At 41.6% G+C, this 16589-nt stretch overlaps 1 protein-coding gene across 1 annotated transcript; it reads right to left on the bottom strand.

The window, feature by feature from the left end:
* Positions 1-7114: 7114 nt before the first annotated feature.
* Positions 7115-16275, bottom strand: RCVRN (recoverin; the record flags this gene model as incomplete). The annotated part of the gene is made up of 3 exons (XM_083376093.1): positions 7115-7226; positions 9266-9377; positions 15895-16275. The coding sequence occupies 3 exons, from the start codon at positions 16273-16275 to the stop codon at positions 7135-7137; spliced, it is 585 nt and encodes a 194-aa protein (XP_083232219.1). The 3' UTR covers positions 7115-7134.
* Between the last annotated feature and the right edge of the window lie 314 nt (positions 16276-16589).

Here is a 16589-nt window from a genome sequence, read left to right as displayed (position 1 = left end):
GAGCTTTAAACTGTAAGCCGCCCTGAGTCTTCGGAGAAGGGTGAGTTATAAATGGGATTAAAAAAAATACATAATGTTGGGTTTTGGGGGGGGGGAGTTTTTCTCAGTTTAAATGCAGATCGCCCAATTAAAAACTCAGCCACCTAAGGCGCTTGCAATAGAAAATGCTTTTCGTGCAAGGAGTGATGATGGGACACTGGGTTAAATAATTTTAAACAGCCTGTGAGATTTGGGGATAGAAGCCAGAAGTGATGAAGAAAGGGTGATGGCACAAAGTGGGGGGAGTTGTATGATGAGCCTTGGCTTTTCTTTTAATGGACTTTTTTGTGAGGGCTTGTGTTAACATTCTGCATAGTTCCCATTTCAAAACAGATGGAAAACTCACTGGTTCAGCACCACAGAAGCTTGGGAGTCCCCAAAAGTTTGAGCTGTGTGTTGCGTCCTCCAGCTTAGATAGGCCTAAAAGGTAGGGAGAAATAACAGTGATTCTGCACTTGGCGGATCCAAAAATGTGGAGATCTCTACCTTTTTCTGGAGAAACGCGGCAGGAGAGACCATGATGGTTGACTTTTTCAGAGGCCAGCAGAGGGCACTGCTGCATTTTGTATGTTTGTGCGTGTACCTGTTTAATCCAATGTTACTCATTTTGAATCAACTAGAGGTGTTTTTTTTTATTCCATTTATATCCCGCCCTTCTCTGAAGATTCAGGGCGGCTGCTTTTTACCTGGCAGCAAAGCAATGGGAAAATGACATCTCTTAAGAACCTGCTTGGTGCTGTTTTGGAATATTCAATATTGTTTCTCCCACAAATCCTGAGCAGTACAGAAAGCGGTTAGAAACACCAAGAGACCTTTAGCCAAATGAGTCCATTTCTGTTTCATCACCTGGGGCCTAGGTTTTAAGCGGCCCGGACTCCCTTGATGGTGTGCAAGGAGAGCACAGGTGAGGCTTAGGCCTGGGTCAGAATCCAGCAATGTCAGCCAGTTTGCATCTCTAGGTGGAAAACAGAAAATAATACCGACTTCGCTTACCCTTCTCTCCATGGGTCTCACCTACACATGGATATGCATGCACATACATGGTCTGTCCTACTGGGCATATTCAGAGCTATAGTCCCACTTGATAGCTATGGAGGAGGGGATGTTGAGAGAGCACAAAAATATGAATATAAATTAGGGATTGGAATTCCTTGCCTCGGAGGGTTGTATTTCTGTCAACCCCGTTAGATGGATCAAACCAGGAAATCAACTCCACAGGAAGGCTAAAACTGCTTTGATTAGCTATAATAACAATCTTCCCAGTCTGATTGTACTAGAACTAGACCATCTGCTTCTTGTATCTCGGTGAATGAGAGAGACATTCATTCATTCAGTGAATTAGCTAATGATTCTTGAATATTTCTGATACATTCATATTCCTTGTTCTCTGATATTCCCTCGGCCATTTTTTTGGGTTGCAACCATGGGGAAGAAACCTTTGTTTGTTTCCCTAAAGGTAAAGAGGTAAAGGTTCCCCCGCACATGCGTGCTAGTCTAGGGGCCGGTGCTTATCTCCATTTCAAAGCCGAAGAGCCAGCGCTTGTCTGAAGATGTCTCCGTGGTCATGTGGCCGGCATGGCTAGATGCCAAAGGTGCACGTTACGCTGTTACCTTCCCACCGTAGTGGTCCCTATTTTTCTACTTCCATTTTTTACATGCTTTCAAACTGCTAGGTTGGCAGAAGCTGGGACAAGTAACAGGCTCTCATTCTGTTACGCGGCACTTGGGATTTGACCCGCCAAACTGCCGACCTTCTGATCGACAAGCTCAGCGTACTGAGCCACCCCCTTAATTGTTTCCCTAACATCTGACAGATACTTCACTTGTTTTCTGAGTTTTTTTTCTCCAAGGGACATAGGCAAAAATGTGAAAATAAATAAGGTGGGGAGGGTCTGAAACTACTTGCTGACAGATTTTTAGGTGAACTTTAGGCCAAAGACCATGATTTGCTTGCTCCCATTCTAATGTTCTCCCCTTCAATCTTAGCTCCTTGTTCCTTTCTTTGGAGTACAAAACAGCCCCTAAATCCTTGGGTTCAGGAACTGGATTTTTTTTCCACCTCCCACTAATTTTATTTATTTTAATTCCATTTATATCCCGCCCTTCTCCGAAGACTCAGGGTGGCTTACAAGCTTAGCACTAGCCTTCATTCTATGTATATGCCTGCTTATTAGGGCTTTCCCCCCCCCAAGCGGCATTATTACAAAGTCAGCTTATTGCCCCCAACAATCTGGGTCCTCATTTTACCTACCTCGGAAGGATGGAAGGCTGAGTCAACCTTGAGCCTGGTGGGATGCGAACCTGCACTAATTGCAGGCAGCTGGCAATAAAATATTTCTTTTCATCCCCCCCCCCCTTTGATGAACCTGGAACTTGAGGTTTGCTGAAATTCCTTTTTTAAAAAAAATTAAAAATATTTAAAATTTATTTCCTGCTTTCTGAGGCCCTCAAGGCCATGTACTAGTGATGCTCAAAACTAAACGTTTTACACAGCCCTACAAATGTACATACTATTATCTAACCATGGTGGGCAACTATGGCCTCTTTAGAACCTGTGGATTTTATCCCAGAATTCCTCAGCATGGCTGGCTCAGGAATTCTGGGAGTTGAAGTCCACAGGTCATAAAGGGGGCATAGCTGCCCACCTCACCCCCTGATCTACTAACCCTGCAAAGTAGGCTAGGCTTACCCAACATCTAATGAGTTTCCCAACTGGATTGCAGTTGAAGATATTCCTCTCGGGTCTTAATTCAAGATTTTTAATTGCCATTTTCCATAGGCTTAATTCAATTTCAATGGAAGGTGTTTTGAGCCTGGAACGTGCCCCTAGAAGTCACTTGCGTATCTTTGAAACCACAAAGGAAGAAATAAATTGAAATGAGTTCTGCGTAGATTTGAATCTCGTTTGCCATGTTTTGGAAATGAAAAGCCCGTTATTTGTGCTCTCTTCTAGTGTATTCTATTTTTACTCTTTCCACCAGGTGGCGCTTATGGTCAAAGTTAAGAAATGAAGAGGAAGTTTTATTATATGTCATTTTTGAAAGATGTCTTTGGTAATCTTTGAGCATACACAAGATGGAGGAAGAGGCTGGTAGGAATGCTGGTCAGGTGTAATTTCAGAATGGAAAGGATTGGCTGTGCTTTTTCTCTCAACCTTGTTGTAACTGACCACAGCAAACTCCTTAGAGCCATATTCACTACACAGGCAGATTAGTGCGGATCAACTCCTTAACTTGCTTACGTTTAAAACTCATTGGAGGAAGATGGGACAAGCCTGCTTACATAATCCCTGCCTTACCTACAAAATCTTCCTTGTGTGAGGTCAACATAAAGCTTTGAAAGTGCCCAAAGTAGGTTAGCAAATGGCATAAGCTTGGTGTCTTTAATAGCTTCAAAGGCAAAGGGAGAAGGAAAATAAAAGGGGCTGACTCCCCACGTTGAAAGTTTTACTTCATTCTAGATCCTTTAACTGGAAGAAACTTAAAAAAAAACCTGCCCAGATCTAGAATTCGTAACCACAAGCAGACAACCATGAGCTATGCTGGTTTGTTTACTCGAGTCAGAAGCATTGCAATTAAAATAAGGAATACTATGTGATGTAAAATTTAAAATAGTAAGTTAAGCTGGTGAAAATAAGGCAAAATATCCTTAGCTTCTTTAGATCTGGAAAAGCTTTGCCTGCTAAATTTTGGTGGCTTCTGATGCTGCTGTGGCAGCTCAGACTCGGGTGGGTGATCCAGTGGGACCTGGGATATTAATATTCTTGAGGGATGAAGGATATTAGAGTGTGACTGAATGACATTTAAAGCAAAGAGAGGCAGAGGTCTGGTGGGTTTTTGTAGATGAAGAACGGAAGCTATAATTCATTTGCCATGATTTGGACTCACTCTGTAGCCCAGTTTAAAGCACAAATGCTCCCAAGCTGGGTGAGCCTTCCCCACTGCCCCAATCAAAATGGGTTTTATGTTCTGAGGAAACAACATCCAGATGCCTGGAGTTGGAAGTGAAAAAAGCTGCATTAGGTCCTTCCATGTTGGCCCATCCAATCTGTTTGTAAGCAACACAAGCCCCCTGACCGCCCTCCATAAGAGGTGAGAGATCCTGACAGATTTTATCCCCTTGATGCTGTTCTTGGACAATGTGGGAAGAAGTGTGTGTGTGGGGGGGAAATAGTGTCTTAATACCAAGACAGCTAAGCAGAGTTGCCTCAATCATGGGCTAGGAATGAGGGTAAGACAATGACCTTGGGACATAGCATAAAAAAAAGGTACTACTGGCTTAAGTTTGTGTCATGATGAATATTAAAGTGGAGAAAGGCTCTAAATCGGGTGTCCAATCCTGGCAAGTTTATGACCAATGAACTTCAACTCCCAGAATCCCCCAGCCAGCCATGTTGGCTGGGGAATTCTAGGAGTTGAAGTCAACATGTCTTAAAAGTTGCCAAGGTGGTTACCACTGCTTCATTTTTCCCCCTCAGTTGGCTGTTCTCCGCATGTGCCCTCAGCAAGCCCTTCCACAGAGGATGGGATGTGGTGCACAATATCTAGAGAGCACTCGGTTGAGGTAAGGTGTCCTAAGAAGTCCATCATACAATTTTATTGAGGAGTTTATGGGGTGATTCTATAATAAAATAAGTTGCACTGTTCCCTAGAAGTGAGCTTGGTGCAGCACTATTAAATATTCTCTGATACGCAGCCCACTTGCAGCTACCAAACATCCACTGTCAGTTGATTTGTGAATATTCTCCTTGGTGAATATTCCTTTCAGCTCAGCAGCCTTTATTGAAAAACACACATCGATTTTGAAAGTGTCCTATTTTATTACATTAAACCCCTGCACCCACCCCTGAAAAGTAACCCATTTCTTAAATAAACAAAAAATAATGCTAATGTGAGAAATGAAGGGAAGAAACAGAAATGCATAAATATCCCCAGGATGATGGGGATATCCAGGCCCCCTGTTTCTGCTAAATAAAGATTGTCAATGCACGTTTTAAATGCACCGTTGGGAAGAAAGAAGAAAAAGCAGGGAAGGTTGCTTACGCTGATAAATCTTTCACACATGCAGAACTATCGATCAAAAGAAATATATCAAGAATTAGTAGAAGGTGAGTCCCATTGGTCTGAATGCTACTTACTTCTGAGTAAACATATTTTGCAACGTAGCTGTCAGCATCTTTTAAGTTGGGACCGGTAGCATTTAAGGGTGGATCAATGTGATCTGGTTTTGCAGGTAGTTCCTGACTTATGAACAGAATTTCCATTGCTAAGTAAAACGATTGTTAAGGTAAGTCACGCTCGATTTTATGACCTTTTTTGCTACAGTTGTTAAGTGAATCACTGCAATTAATCACGCAGTCGTTCAGCGAATCTGGCTTCCCTCACTGCCTTTGCAGCTGGGAAGGTCCAAATGGTGATCACGTGATCTCAGGACACTGTCATAAATACATTGTTGGTTGCCAAGTGCCCAGATTTTGATCATGTGATCCTAGGGATGCTGTGATGGTTGTAAGTGTAAGGACCTGTCATAAGTCAGGGGTTGTTTTCCAGTGCCATTGAAACTCTGAATGCTTGCTAAACGAAATGTTAAGTTGAGATTCTACCTCTGTATGGTTATTTCAACTGACATTCTTTCCCTATAAAAGATTTTAGGAATAATTGACAAGACACTACGAATCCTCCAATATGATGTGCCTTTAGGGTCCTAGGTTTGCTGTTTGAAAAACGGCAGCCAAGGGTTTCATTGGTAAGTGTGAGCTCCGAAGTCATGAGAAATGAAGAATGGACCTACCTGTATGTAGCAAGTTAACACCTGGGAGCTGTAGCTTATGAATGCCAGGGCTTTTTTTTGTCATAGAACGCTCAGAATGGAGTTCCGGCACCTTTTTTGGATGGAACCTTGTAGGGTAGGCAAGGCGGGTTGTATGATATGTGTGAGTTCCGGCACCTTTTTCTTTTCCAAAAAAAGCACTGATGAATGCTATTTATGTATTACAGAAGGGAATTGTTCCACTTGCTGTATTTGAATTTTAAAATAGGTCAGCAGATAGCGGACTAATAGAAGAGAATATTTGTAGCTCACAGTTGAACTGGTAGGATCTTTGGTGCTCTCTGAGGTTGATGGTTTTCTTGCAGACATTTCGTTTATTTATTTATTTTTGGGACTTATATGCCGCCCTATCTTCCCGAAGGACTCAGGGCGGCTAACAACAATAAAAACAACAATACAAAAGTTAAAAGAAATTAAATAAACAGCCCCAATAAATAAGTTAAACTAAACAATTAAAATTAAAAAAAAAACATTTTAAAAAACCCTGTCGTCAGTCCAGGTCAGCCTGATGAAAAAGGAAAGTTTTAAGGCCGCGGCGAAAGGACCGGACATCCAGGGCCATCCGGAGCTCAAGGGGGAGTTGGTTCCACAGGGCTGGCGCTCCCACAGAGAAGGCCCTCCCCCTGGGGGTCGCCAGCCAGCCGACATTGTCTAACCGACGGCACCCTGAGGAGGCCGTCTCTGTGTGAGCGCACTGGGCGATGGGAAGTCGTTCCCGGCAGCAGACGGTCCTGCAAATATCCCAGGCCTAGGCCATGTAGGGCTTTAAAGGTAAGTACCAGCACCTTAAGGGAATGGGGTTTGCAAATCACGCTCCCTTCTACCACTGATGTTGTTACTTAGTTTGGTAACGAAATGTTTGCAAGAAAACCATCAACCTCAGAGAGCACCAAGGACGCACAGACGCTGGACCTTTTAGGTGGTTTTTGGAATGAAGAGATCTTAATCCCACAATTTATCATATTGCTAATTTCTTTCTTTTTACAAATAATACAACTCAGGATAACAAAAACTGCTTTCCATCCTTCATTGAAGAATTCTAGGAAACCGCAAGATGAAATATGGGCTGACTGCTACTGCTAACAGAACAAGTAATGGGACTTGGAGAGAGAAAAAGGAACACTGTTTTGGAGTTGTATTTTGTCTTTCATATGATGCACAAAAGAGACACATACTGATTTTCCCCTGCCTGTTCATCACATGTTGCCTTTTCACATCTCTTGTTTGTTTGTTGTTTTTTTTGCTTCCTGTCCAACTTGGGAGCCCCTATTTATTTTCCTTGGGGGTGTACTGGATGAGGCGCATTATTGCTTCATTCTTCATCACTCCATCAATAAACTCCCTTTCAGCAATTTTGTCTGTAAAAACAAAACCAATGTGTTACAATTAAATGAATATTTAGGTAGCATGAAATATAAAGAAGGGAGCAGGGCAGAGGACTAAAGGTGAAGACGCTCGCCTCCCATTTGGAAGATTGAGAGTTTCATCCTAGGTAGCGGCAGATGTTTCTTCTCTCAGAAAGATAAAATATTTGCTGTGAACTCTGTGTAGGTGTCAGGAAGGGCATCTGGCCAGTAAATGCTCAGCTCTACCCAGTCACCCTGACCCGACCCCGAATTAAAGGGACTACAGCATCATAAAAAAGAAAAAGAAGAACCCAAAATATAAGGAAGGAATCAATGAGGGCTAATTGGTAACAAGTAGAAGTTAAGAGATACATAATATAAATTATTTAAATGTTTTTAGGCCCAGACCATTTCCTGGGTATTAAATCAGTACAGAACAAGAGATAGCTAAATGTGCAACAGAAAAGTTGAAGAGTTTTCACAACATCACTTGGAATGGATGTTACAGACATTCCTGTATTAATTGTGAACAGTTGGAGATTATGAAACTATAGTAGAGCTACCATATCTGGGGGTGCAAATTTTTAGGCAGCTACTAGATGGTAGCAAAGCATCTCTTTGCTGCCTTCTCTGCCTCTCTGTGCTGCTATCTACTGGTCTTTCAGATTCCTACAGCCCAGATATGGTAGTCCTGATGATGGTTGCTATCTTCTGAGAAAGTCTATGTAATCTTGGGAAAAGGTATAAAAATAGGTAAGCTTTCAGGATGGAGAACTCTACCCCCTTTTCCCATTCTGTATTATGCAAATATTTAATGCAACGCAGAAGCAGGCCAAATCTTTCAAAAAATATTTATCGGACTAGCTTCAAAATGGTAAATATTTTGGGAAAGAATCAGTAAGTATAGATTCAATTCAGATTAATTTGACTAAAATTATGCTACTTGGGTTCAAACATTAAATCTAATTATAAGGTGATTTCTTTGAGGTGGAGTAGTGAGTTGCATGAAACCACTCTTCTAATTTGTTAACTATGGTTAAGAAACCAAGTGGTTGTATATAATATGAAGCTAATTCTTGACCATTCTTAATTTCGAGATGGGCCAGAATAGGTTTTTACTGTATAACCCTTGGAAAGTTATGACAAGGTGAGTGAGTTGCAATCTGCCCTTTTTGATTTTGCAAGACAGAGAACTGTAATATCTTACTTTATGCATAGCTAAAACATTGTAGGGTGACATAGCAGATAAGGTATTATCCTCAAAGGACGGCAAGATTCTTAGACCGGTGTGCCTTTGCCAAAATAGGATCCAAGCTGGAAAGGTAGTTTAATATCTCTTTCTTTATAGATAAGTGAAAAAGAGGTCTTCCACTGATATAAAATGAGAGAACCCTTAAAAGGAGGGGGGAAGAATCACTTTATCTACAATTCAAACATTGGGTTTGGGATGTGTTCTTCAATTGGCCAAAATCATTTGAGTCATCAAACATCTAGAAAGTACGCTCAGTAACTTTATATGCAACAGTTCATATCATCCCATAATACACTTAGCATGATCTTGTTAATGCCTAATTGCACTTTCAGGTGTGTTTGCCACATTATAATATAAGTCCCATTAAATAAATAAATAAATAAATAATGAATTCAGGTTATTTGAGCTTAATCTCTTGCACAGACTTTGCTTCTGGCTAGCCTGAACCGGTTCTGATCAGAATCCACAATCCACATGGGAAATTTGCTTGCTACTAGAAACAATCAAAGGGACTCCTTGTTGCTGAAAACAGGTACTCAAAGAGGCCACCTTCTCCTGCTCCCACCAAAAGTCCTGGATTATGAGAAGAAGACACCGGTTCTAGTCTACCCTCAAACCATTTAGTGGCTTTGGGCTGTCCCTCTCTCAGGTTGTAGAGACAAAATAGTAAAAAAAATCTTCCTCCAAAGTAAGCTTTTATAGAACAGGTGCACATTGTTTTATATGTAGATCAGTATATGTAAAGTTCTATAACTAGTAAGAATAAGTAGTAGGGTTGGGCGATGAAAGGCAAATTTACCAGCATCTCCCTTTCCAAAATATGCCCACAGCTTGTCAGCCCGTTTCTGCGGGGTGTTTTCATCCTCAGGCAGGCCTTTCTGTTCTTCTGGAGGAATCATCTTAAATATTGCCTGGCAGAATAAACAGGAAAAAATAAATAAATTATAGTCCTTTCTATACAGCTAAGCTTCTTGATGTTTTAAATCTTTGCACAGAATACCTGGAGCCACTGATTCTCAGTAACGAACGGCCTACCTGCCAGAGTTGTAGAAGTGCCAGGAGCCCTGCCCTCCGCATCTAATCTGGTCCTGGTCCTCCATTGGACCATATTCTCTAAAGTACTATGGTCCCCATGGGTAAGGTTTCTGAATGGTACTCAGAGCGGTAGGCTTGCAAATACCTGCCTTATTTAGGAACTGTAAAGCTTGGGGAATCATCTAAATTTAAAAGGACATGTAAATAGGAGAGGAAAGGAAGGTAAAGGTAACTTGGGAAAAGAAGGAGAGATTGAGTGACTACAGAAAGATAACAGTTGGAACAGTTTGCCAACATTGCAAAAGTGTGTAAGAGAGAGGATTTTTAAAATCACATTTATTCCCCTGTGTTCTTGTTTGCAGCCCAGACATAGCAAAGTCAGGGAAGGAGGTGCTGGCTTTGTACCCTTGTGTTGTCAGTTTTGCAGGTAGGAGTAAGAATTTCCCAGCTCCTGCAATGAGAATTTTTTCTTGCACATTTATCATAATTACAGCACCTGATTGCTTAAAGCTGATGTCTTTGAGTCAGGTGTAGCTTCTGATGTCTTCGTTGGCATGGCTCGTGGTTTCCAGAAAACCATTATGGAAGTGGTTTGCCATTGCCTTATTCTGGAATGTTGAGTTCCCAGAATGGCTTTTCGAGTTCTTGGTAGGTCACCCACTCAAAAAAATATATAAAGGACTCAAAGATATACTAGTTTACAGCTGAGTTACAGAATCTGTGACTATAGAATCATTGGCCTAGGGCAGGAGTAGGCAATTTCGGCTCTTTTATGACTCATGGACTTCAACTCCCAGAATTCCTGAGCCAGCATGGCTGGCTTAGGAATTCTGGGAGTTGAAGTCCATGAGTCATAAAAGAGCCAGGTTGCTTACCCCTGGCCTAGGGTTCAAGGTAATACAATCAACATCTGAAGATCTTTAGATTCCTTGCCTTTCACTTTAACTCTACTATATCTAGTAGAGTTATTTAGTAGTGTAACCAGCTCCCTACGAGCAGAATGATAGGAATTCTAGTAAATGTACCGTATCTGGGCTGCAAATATCCAGATGTTCACTTGATGGCAAATAGTCCAGATATCATATCCTTGAAGTTGAGGAGCATCAATGCATCATGGAGACCTAGTTGTGTATTTTGACTTATGGTGGTATCTTTTATATGTGTGGGACTGCAACTCTCACAATTCCCAGCCAGCAAAACTGCCAGTTCTACCATTAGATTATGGATATAAGTCTTGGCAATTATTTGTGTGCTGAAGAGCATGAAATATGGATTCTGTGTCCTGGAATGACGGTCCGGTACATTTGGAAGAGAAGCGTGACATGGCTTAGCCTGTTCAGCAACACTTTTTCATCTTCCAAACTGAATCTCAATGTTGAAAGAGGCTGATCAGTTAGAGCTGCTTCACTGAAACTTCTCTCTTGCAGCCAGTTACAAATATCTGATTCTTATATGATGATGTAGTCATGATAGGCAGTTGTGGTTCTTCAAGTGTTGACTACATCTCCCATCATCGTTCATCATTTTTCATCTGGGTAGAAGGTAGAATTCTAAAATATCTGGAGGCCCCCTCCCCATCTGTGATGCCCCTGATTTTTCTGCTGTTCATCCATAAGACAAGGTCAATCAAAAGATGGAGCGTATCCATTTAAGATCTTGGGTTTGTTGCCTCTTTGTCTGACTGGAAGGGCTGGGGGATGCTTAGCATGGGATCCCCCTAATGGCCGACATCATAAAAAAATAGATGTTAGTGGTTCATCTTGTGAGCTTTAACTGTGAGCCTTTCCTAGCTAATCATCCTCCAAGAATGTTGGAACCAGAATTCCTGAAATGTCCATCTGACCATGCCAGTTCTGGGGAATTCTCAATTGTCCTATAAGCAAAAACATGAGCTCAATAACATCCGATTACGAATTGGCTGCTCATCCGAGGTCACCCGAGTTCTTATCCAATCTTCTTTCAGTTTATCCCAGATTGATCTTGTAAGCCCTTCTCTGACAGAGACTTAAAGATTCCCTGCATTCAGTCTTTTTAGAATTCCCGTCTGCCGTTGCCAGCACAAAATCTGCTGGGCTGCTTACGTATTTGCTCTTGTGTTTGTAAAGACTATTGAATCTAATCCTGTGCCTTTGATGAAGCAGCCTTACCGTACAAAAGATAAATTGGTTTTTCCACGTTTGCCCACAAGCACCCCCATAGTTTCTTTCTCTCACTCTCATTTGTTCTGATAGAGTTGCTAAATTTAAAACTTTGTATGTGTCCTCTTTTTATGCTTTGAATTACAGCTTGACACCTACCAATTAAGCAGATCAAGTTGTTTTCTTCACACATTTCTATGCCGTTAAGCCTTTTATTTCTGCTTATTAAATGCCTGCTGGTAAAGGTGCAGGAGCAGAAACAATTAAGTCACAACTTGCTCACCATTTGCTGAGAGGAAAGAAAGTGACCTTGAAGGAGTTGATAGAATTGTGCCAGCTCTGTCGACAAGGGGCAAAACAGCTTTTAAATTCACAACAAACAGATAATATTCTGAAGAGGTTCAGCCGGACACTCCCCTAATTCGCTGAACTATAAGTAGTAGGAGGGGGTAAAACTTAACCAGAATTATAAGATTCTCTTCTTGTTGTTGTTGTTAGTCGTGAAGTCGTGTCCGACCCATCAGGACCCCATGGACAACGTTCCTCCAGGCCTTCCTGTCCTCTACCTTCTCCTGGAGTCCATTTAGGCTCACACCTACTGCTTCAGTGACTCCATCCAGCCACTTCATTCTCTGTCGTCCCCTTCTTCTCTTGCCCTCAACCTTTCCCAGCATGAGGCTCTTCTCCAGTGAGTCCTTCCTTCTCATTAGGTGGCCAAAGTATTTGAGTTTTAGCTTCAGGATCTGGCCTTCTAAAGAGCAGTCAGGGTTGATCTCCTCTAGGACTGACCGGTTTGATCGCCTTGCAGTCCAAGTGACTCGCAGGAGTCTTCTCCAGCACCATAGCTCAAAGGCCTCAATTCTTTGGCGCTCAGCCTTTCTTATGGTCCAACTTTCACAGCCATACATTGCAACTGGGAAGACCATAGCCTTGACTATACGCGCTTTTGTTGGCAGGGTGATGTCAATAAAAGTCATTTTAGTCTTCTTGTGGACTTGATTTCATTATTTGGTCTACTTGTAAGGGATGACATCAATCTTTCCTCCAACAACAACCCTTTGAGGTGGGTTGGTCTGAGAAGAAAGCGGTTGGGCCAAAAACACCTATCTGGTTTCTTTGCTTAAGGGAGAATAAGAGTTGCTAGTTTCTAGTTAAGCACCTTAATCGTGGCACCATGCAAGTTTAATGCAGCGTTTTCCAGCCTTGGGAACTTTAAAACATGTGGACTTCAACTCCCAGGATTTTCCAGCCTGGCTCTTTGAATTTCTACATAGCTTGAAGTGTTCTAAATATGTACACAGAACCTGTATGTAGTGTGCCATAAGTGTGCCTTTAAGACTTATAAACTTATTTGGGATAAACTAGAGCCTCTGTATAGAATTTATTCCTTTTAGCATCAAGGAGGCAAAACATTTCTAGTTAAGAGTGGTTAATTGCTTTGATTTTATTTTCATTCTTCAAAGCCAAGTTCCTAGTGCTTATAACTTTTTAGAAGACTAATTGAAGATGTGTTAACAATTTCCACTGGTAGGTGACACCAATCAGTACCTAAATGAGATCCAAAATTCGTAAATCCTGCCTATGAAAAAGATGCCTAATTGATAAAAACTAGTTTTGTTGTGGTTTCGTCAAGTGAACTTTGGCTTTAGAAAATTGGGAATTTTTGAAGTGCAATATACACATGCACACCCCCTGCATATTAATAAACTAATGTACAGCATGAGGCTAATATGTCACATTAAAATTAAATAATTGGATTCAACCAAGCAGGTGATAAATGTATAGAGTGTTAGAGATTGACTACTTCACAGCCTAATTTTTCATCTGTGAAATGGAGCAATACAGGCCTATCTTAAAATCAGTATAGGTAACAGGGCCTGCCCATCACGGCCCTATGTCTTGATGGTCATAAAATGGATCACCCACATCACTGACCTGATTTTATGACCTTTTTTGGTGGGAATCGTTAAGCAAACACCGTGATCATTAAGTGAATGTCACACTCGTTAAACAAACCAAAGGTTCGCTGTGGGCAGCTTTTGTTCAAAAATGGGAAGTAAATGCCAGTTTGGGGCTAAATCTTCATAAAACATGGTCACATGATGGCTGGATGATACACACAGCTGTAAATTGTATTTATAATTTTATTATTGTAAGCCGCCTAGAGTAGCCCACGGCAAAAAGGAGGCAAAAGGAGGCTAAATAAATAAATAAATGCAAGTTGGTTGCCAAACACCCAAAATGTGGACATGTGACTGTGGTTCAGTTGTCGGAACTGCAGAACTGGGTCATAAATACCCCCAGGGAGCAGTGGTGGGATTCAAACAGGGCTTTTTTTCTCATAGAACGCTCAGAACGGAGTTCCGGCACCTTTTTGGGATGGAACCTTGTAGGGTAGGCAAGGCGGGTTGTATGACATGTGTGAGTTCCAGCACCTTTTTCTTTTACAAAAAAAGCACTGGATTCAAATATGTGAACAACCGGTTCTCTGTGTGGATGCCACTTCCGGAAGTCCGTTCTGGGTCTGGGCAACAAAAAATTAGCTACCGCTTCTGCCAAACCGGTGCGAACTGGCTGAATCTCACAACTGCCAGGGAGGTTCATTGTAACTTTGAACTGTCACTTACCAGTCATAAGTCATAACTATATCATAAGAGAATATTTTGTTCTCAGTTGTGATTTTCAGGCATTCCGAAGGCTCCGTAGCAGAAAATATTGTACAGAGGCACCTCCAAATTTCACAGCTTGTGGTCTATTATTGCTGTCCCGAACCTTTCATTCCAGATTTCCTGTACATTGTATGGCTAATACCCTTTCCAACCGTTCATTTCTACACAGCTATCTCTATCCAACTATTTGCCTAGCTTAGTTTCAACAAGAAGCCAACTTGGGCTTGATATTTATTTTATTTATTGCCCTTATACACCACCAGATGCAACAAAACCGTGACATCTGATGGTTTACACTGTAAAAATATAAAAGCCAATGAAAACATTTCTAAAAAACATAAGGCAATGAATGCATTTGTGACTAAGAGCTAGGACTTGTGTTTCCGCTGAAGAATTTTTGCAAGAAGTTACGGATTCGACATACTTGTTTGGATTGAAAATAAAAGGAAAAGGAAAGCTTATTTCAAAACCACCATTTCCCAGACGGTCTGCTTTGTCCCATTAAGCCGAGATGGGGAACGAGGGCCCCCTTTATGACTTGTGGACTTCAACTTCCAGAATTCCTGGGTCCGCTTTTGTTCCCTTTGTTTTTCCCCTCTATTAAAAATAATAGTAAAAATAATTAGGTCTTTGCCTGGATCTGAAAAGCCAACATGGTCTACGTGTTTTTCATGCCTTTATCTTCTTAAGATCAGAGGAATGGACTCCTGGTTGAAATAACAAAATTGAAAGCACAAATACTGTACGGAGAGAATCCGAGCTTTAGGTTCACCTAATCCAATATTCATCTTTGATTGCTTTGTTCTTCTGTGCTTTGTGGTGCACAATTGGGAGGGAGCTCTGGAAGCTGGAAAAGTAGAACTAAAATGACTTTTTTTTCTTTAATAAAATAAAACCTTTTCTCTCAGAAAGGCGTGGGTTGACACCCAAGAGAGAAAATTATGAGGGGATTTAGAACGATTTCTATTGTAAGAATCGTGCTCATCCTATTAAATAAGCACAATCGGTTTCACCTCTTCGCATATGGGAAGGGCTAATCCATCTGGCTGCAGGAGACAAATATTAGCCTACATAATCCATTAATTTACCATCACCTAGAAGTAGATTGAGAAAGCCACACAACCATTAACTATTATTCCCTCTTGATGATTACAACTGTTTTTAGTTTGGCAAGTGACCCAGCCTCTCATAAGAATGACAGTTTGTATGGCTTGAGCTGGTCCAGACAGGATGAGATCTGAGACCAGTTAAGTTGAACAGGATCTTATACTTGAATGGCAAGAACTGGATTTTCCAAGTTTCCATCTACTAAAGTAGGCTTATTCTAAAGGACGTAATTCAAGGGAAGTTGATGCAAGCTTCACAGGGACCAGACAGTAACAGGAAGGAACTTTTTCCACAAGCTTTCCTCACCAAAACCATTATGGACATCCACAGTTAGCTATCACTGTATTATTGTGCAAGAAGACATTTTAATCATAGATTGGGCAATGTCCAACCCTTAAGAGCTGTCCCGAAGTCCTCCCAACTCCCTGTCCCTTCCACGCGACACCACCTCCATTTCCCTGAATATCCTCAGCACTCACTGCAATGATCTCGAGAACTTCGTTCTTGCTGATCTCTCCGCTGCGGTCTACATCGAAAAGCGAGAAAGCCCATTCCAGCTTAAGGTCAGTCTTGCCCGATGAGGTCAGATGCAATGCGATGATGTACTCCCGGAAATCAAGAGTCCCATCATCATTGGTGTCAAAGCTTCGGAAGACATGCCGAGCGTAGACTTTGGGGTCAGAGTTGGGGAAGAAATTGCCGTAGATCTTTTCAAAGTCAGCTTTACCGATGCGCCCGTCGGGGCATTGTTTTTTGAAGGCCTCGTACCATTTGACCAGCTCGTCCTCTGAGTACTTTGTGTTCATTTTCAGATCATCAAGGATCTCCTTGGAGATCATCCCACTCTTCTTATTTCCCATTGTTTGGTTGGACGCTCACCTTCCTAACAACGCTTCACCAAATGCGGCTAGAACTAGCCTGTTTTCTCTTATCTCCACTGAGCTAGTGGAAGGGCAGGTGACCAGAATACCTTCTTATATAGACTGCTTGGGATGGGCCTTTGAACCTGCTCCTTGCCTCCCCTAATGGTCATGAATGCACAAACCCGGATATCACACATATAAACGGAGAGACTATTTTGGTTGTGCTGATCACAGTTTCTCCAAGCTCTTTAACACAAAGGAAATCAGCTTTAGACATTACTGGCCTATTCCGCCCTCTGCCTTTTTTTTTT

The sequence above is a fragment of the Vipera ursinii genome, assembly GCF_947247035.1.
Source record: "Vipera ursinii genome assembly, chromosome: Z".
NCBI lineage: Eukaryota > Metazoa > Chordata > Lepidosauria > Squamata > Viperidae > Vipera > Vipera ursinii.
This window is presented reverse-complemented; position numbering and strand designations above follow the sequence as displayed.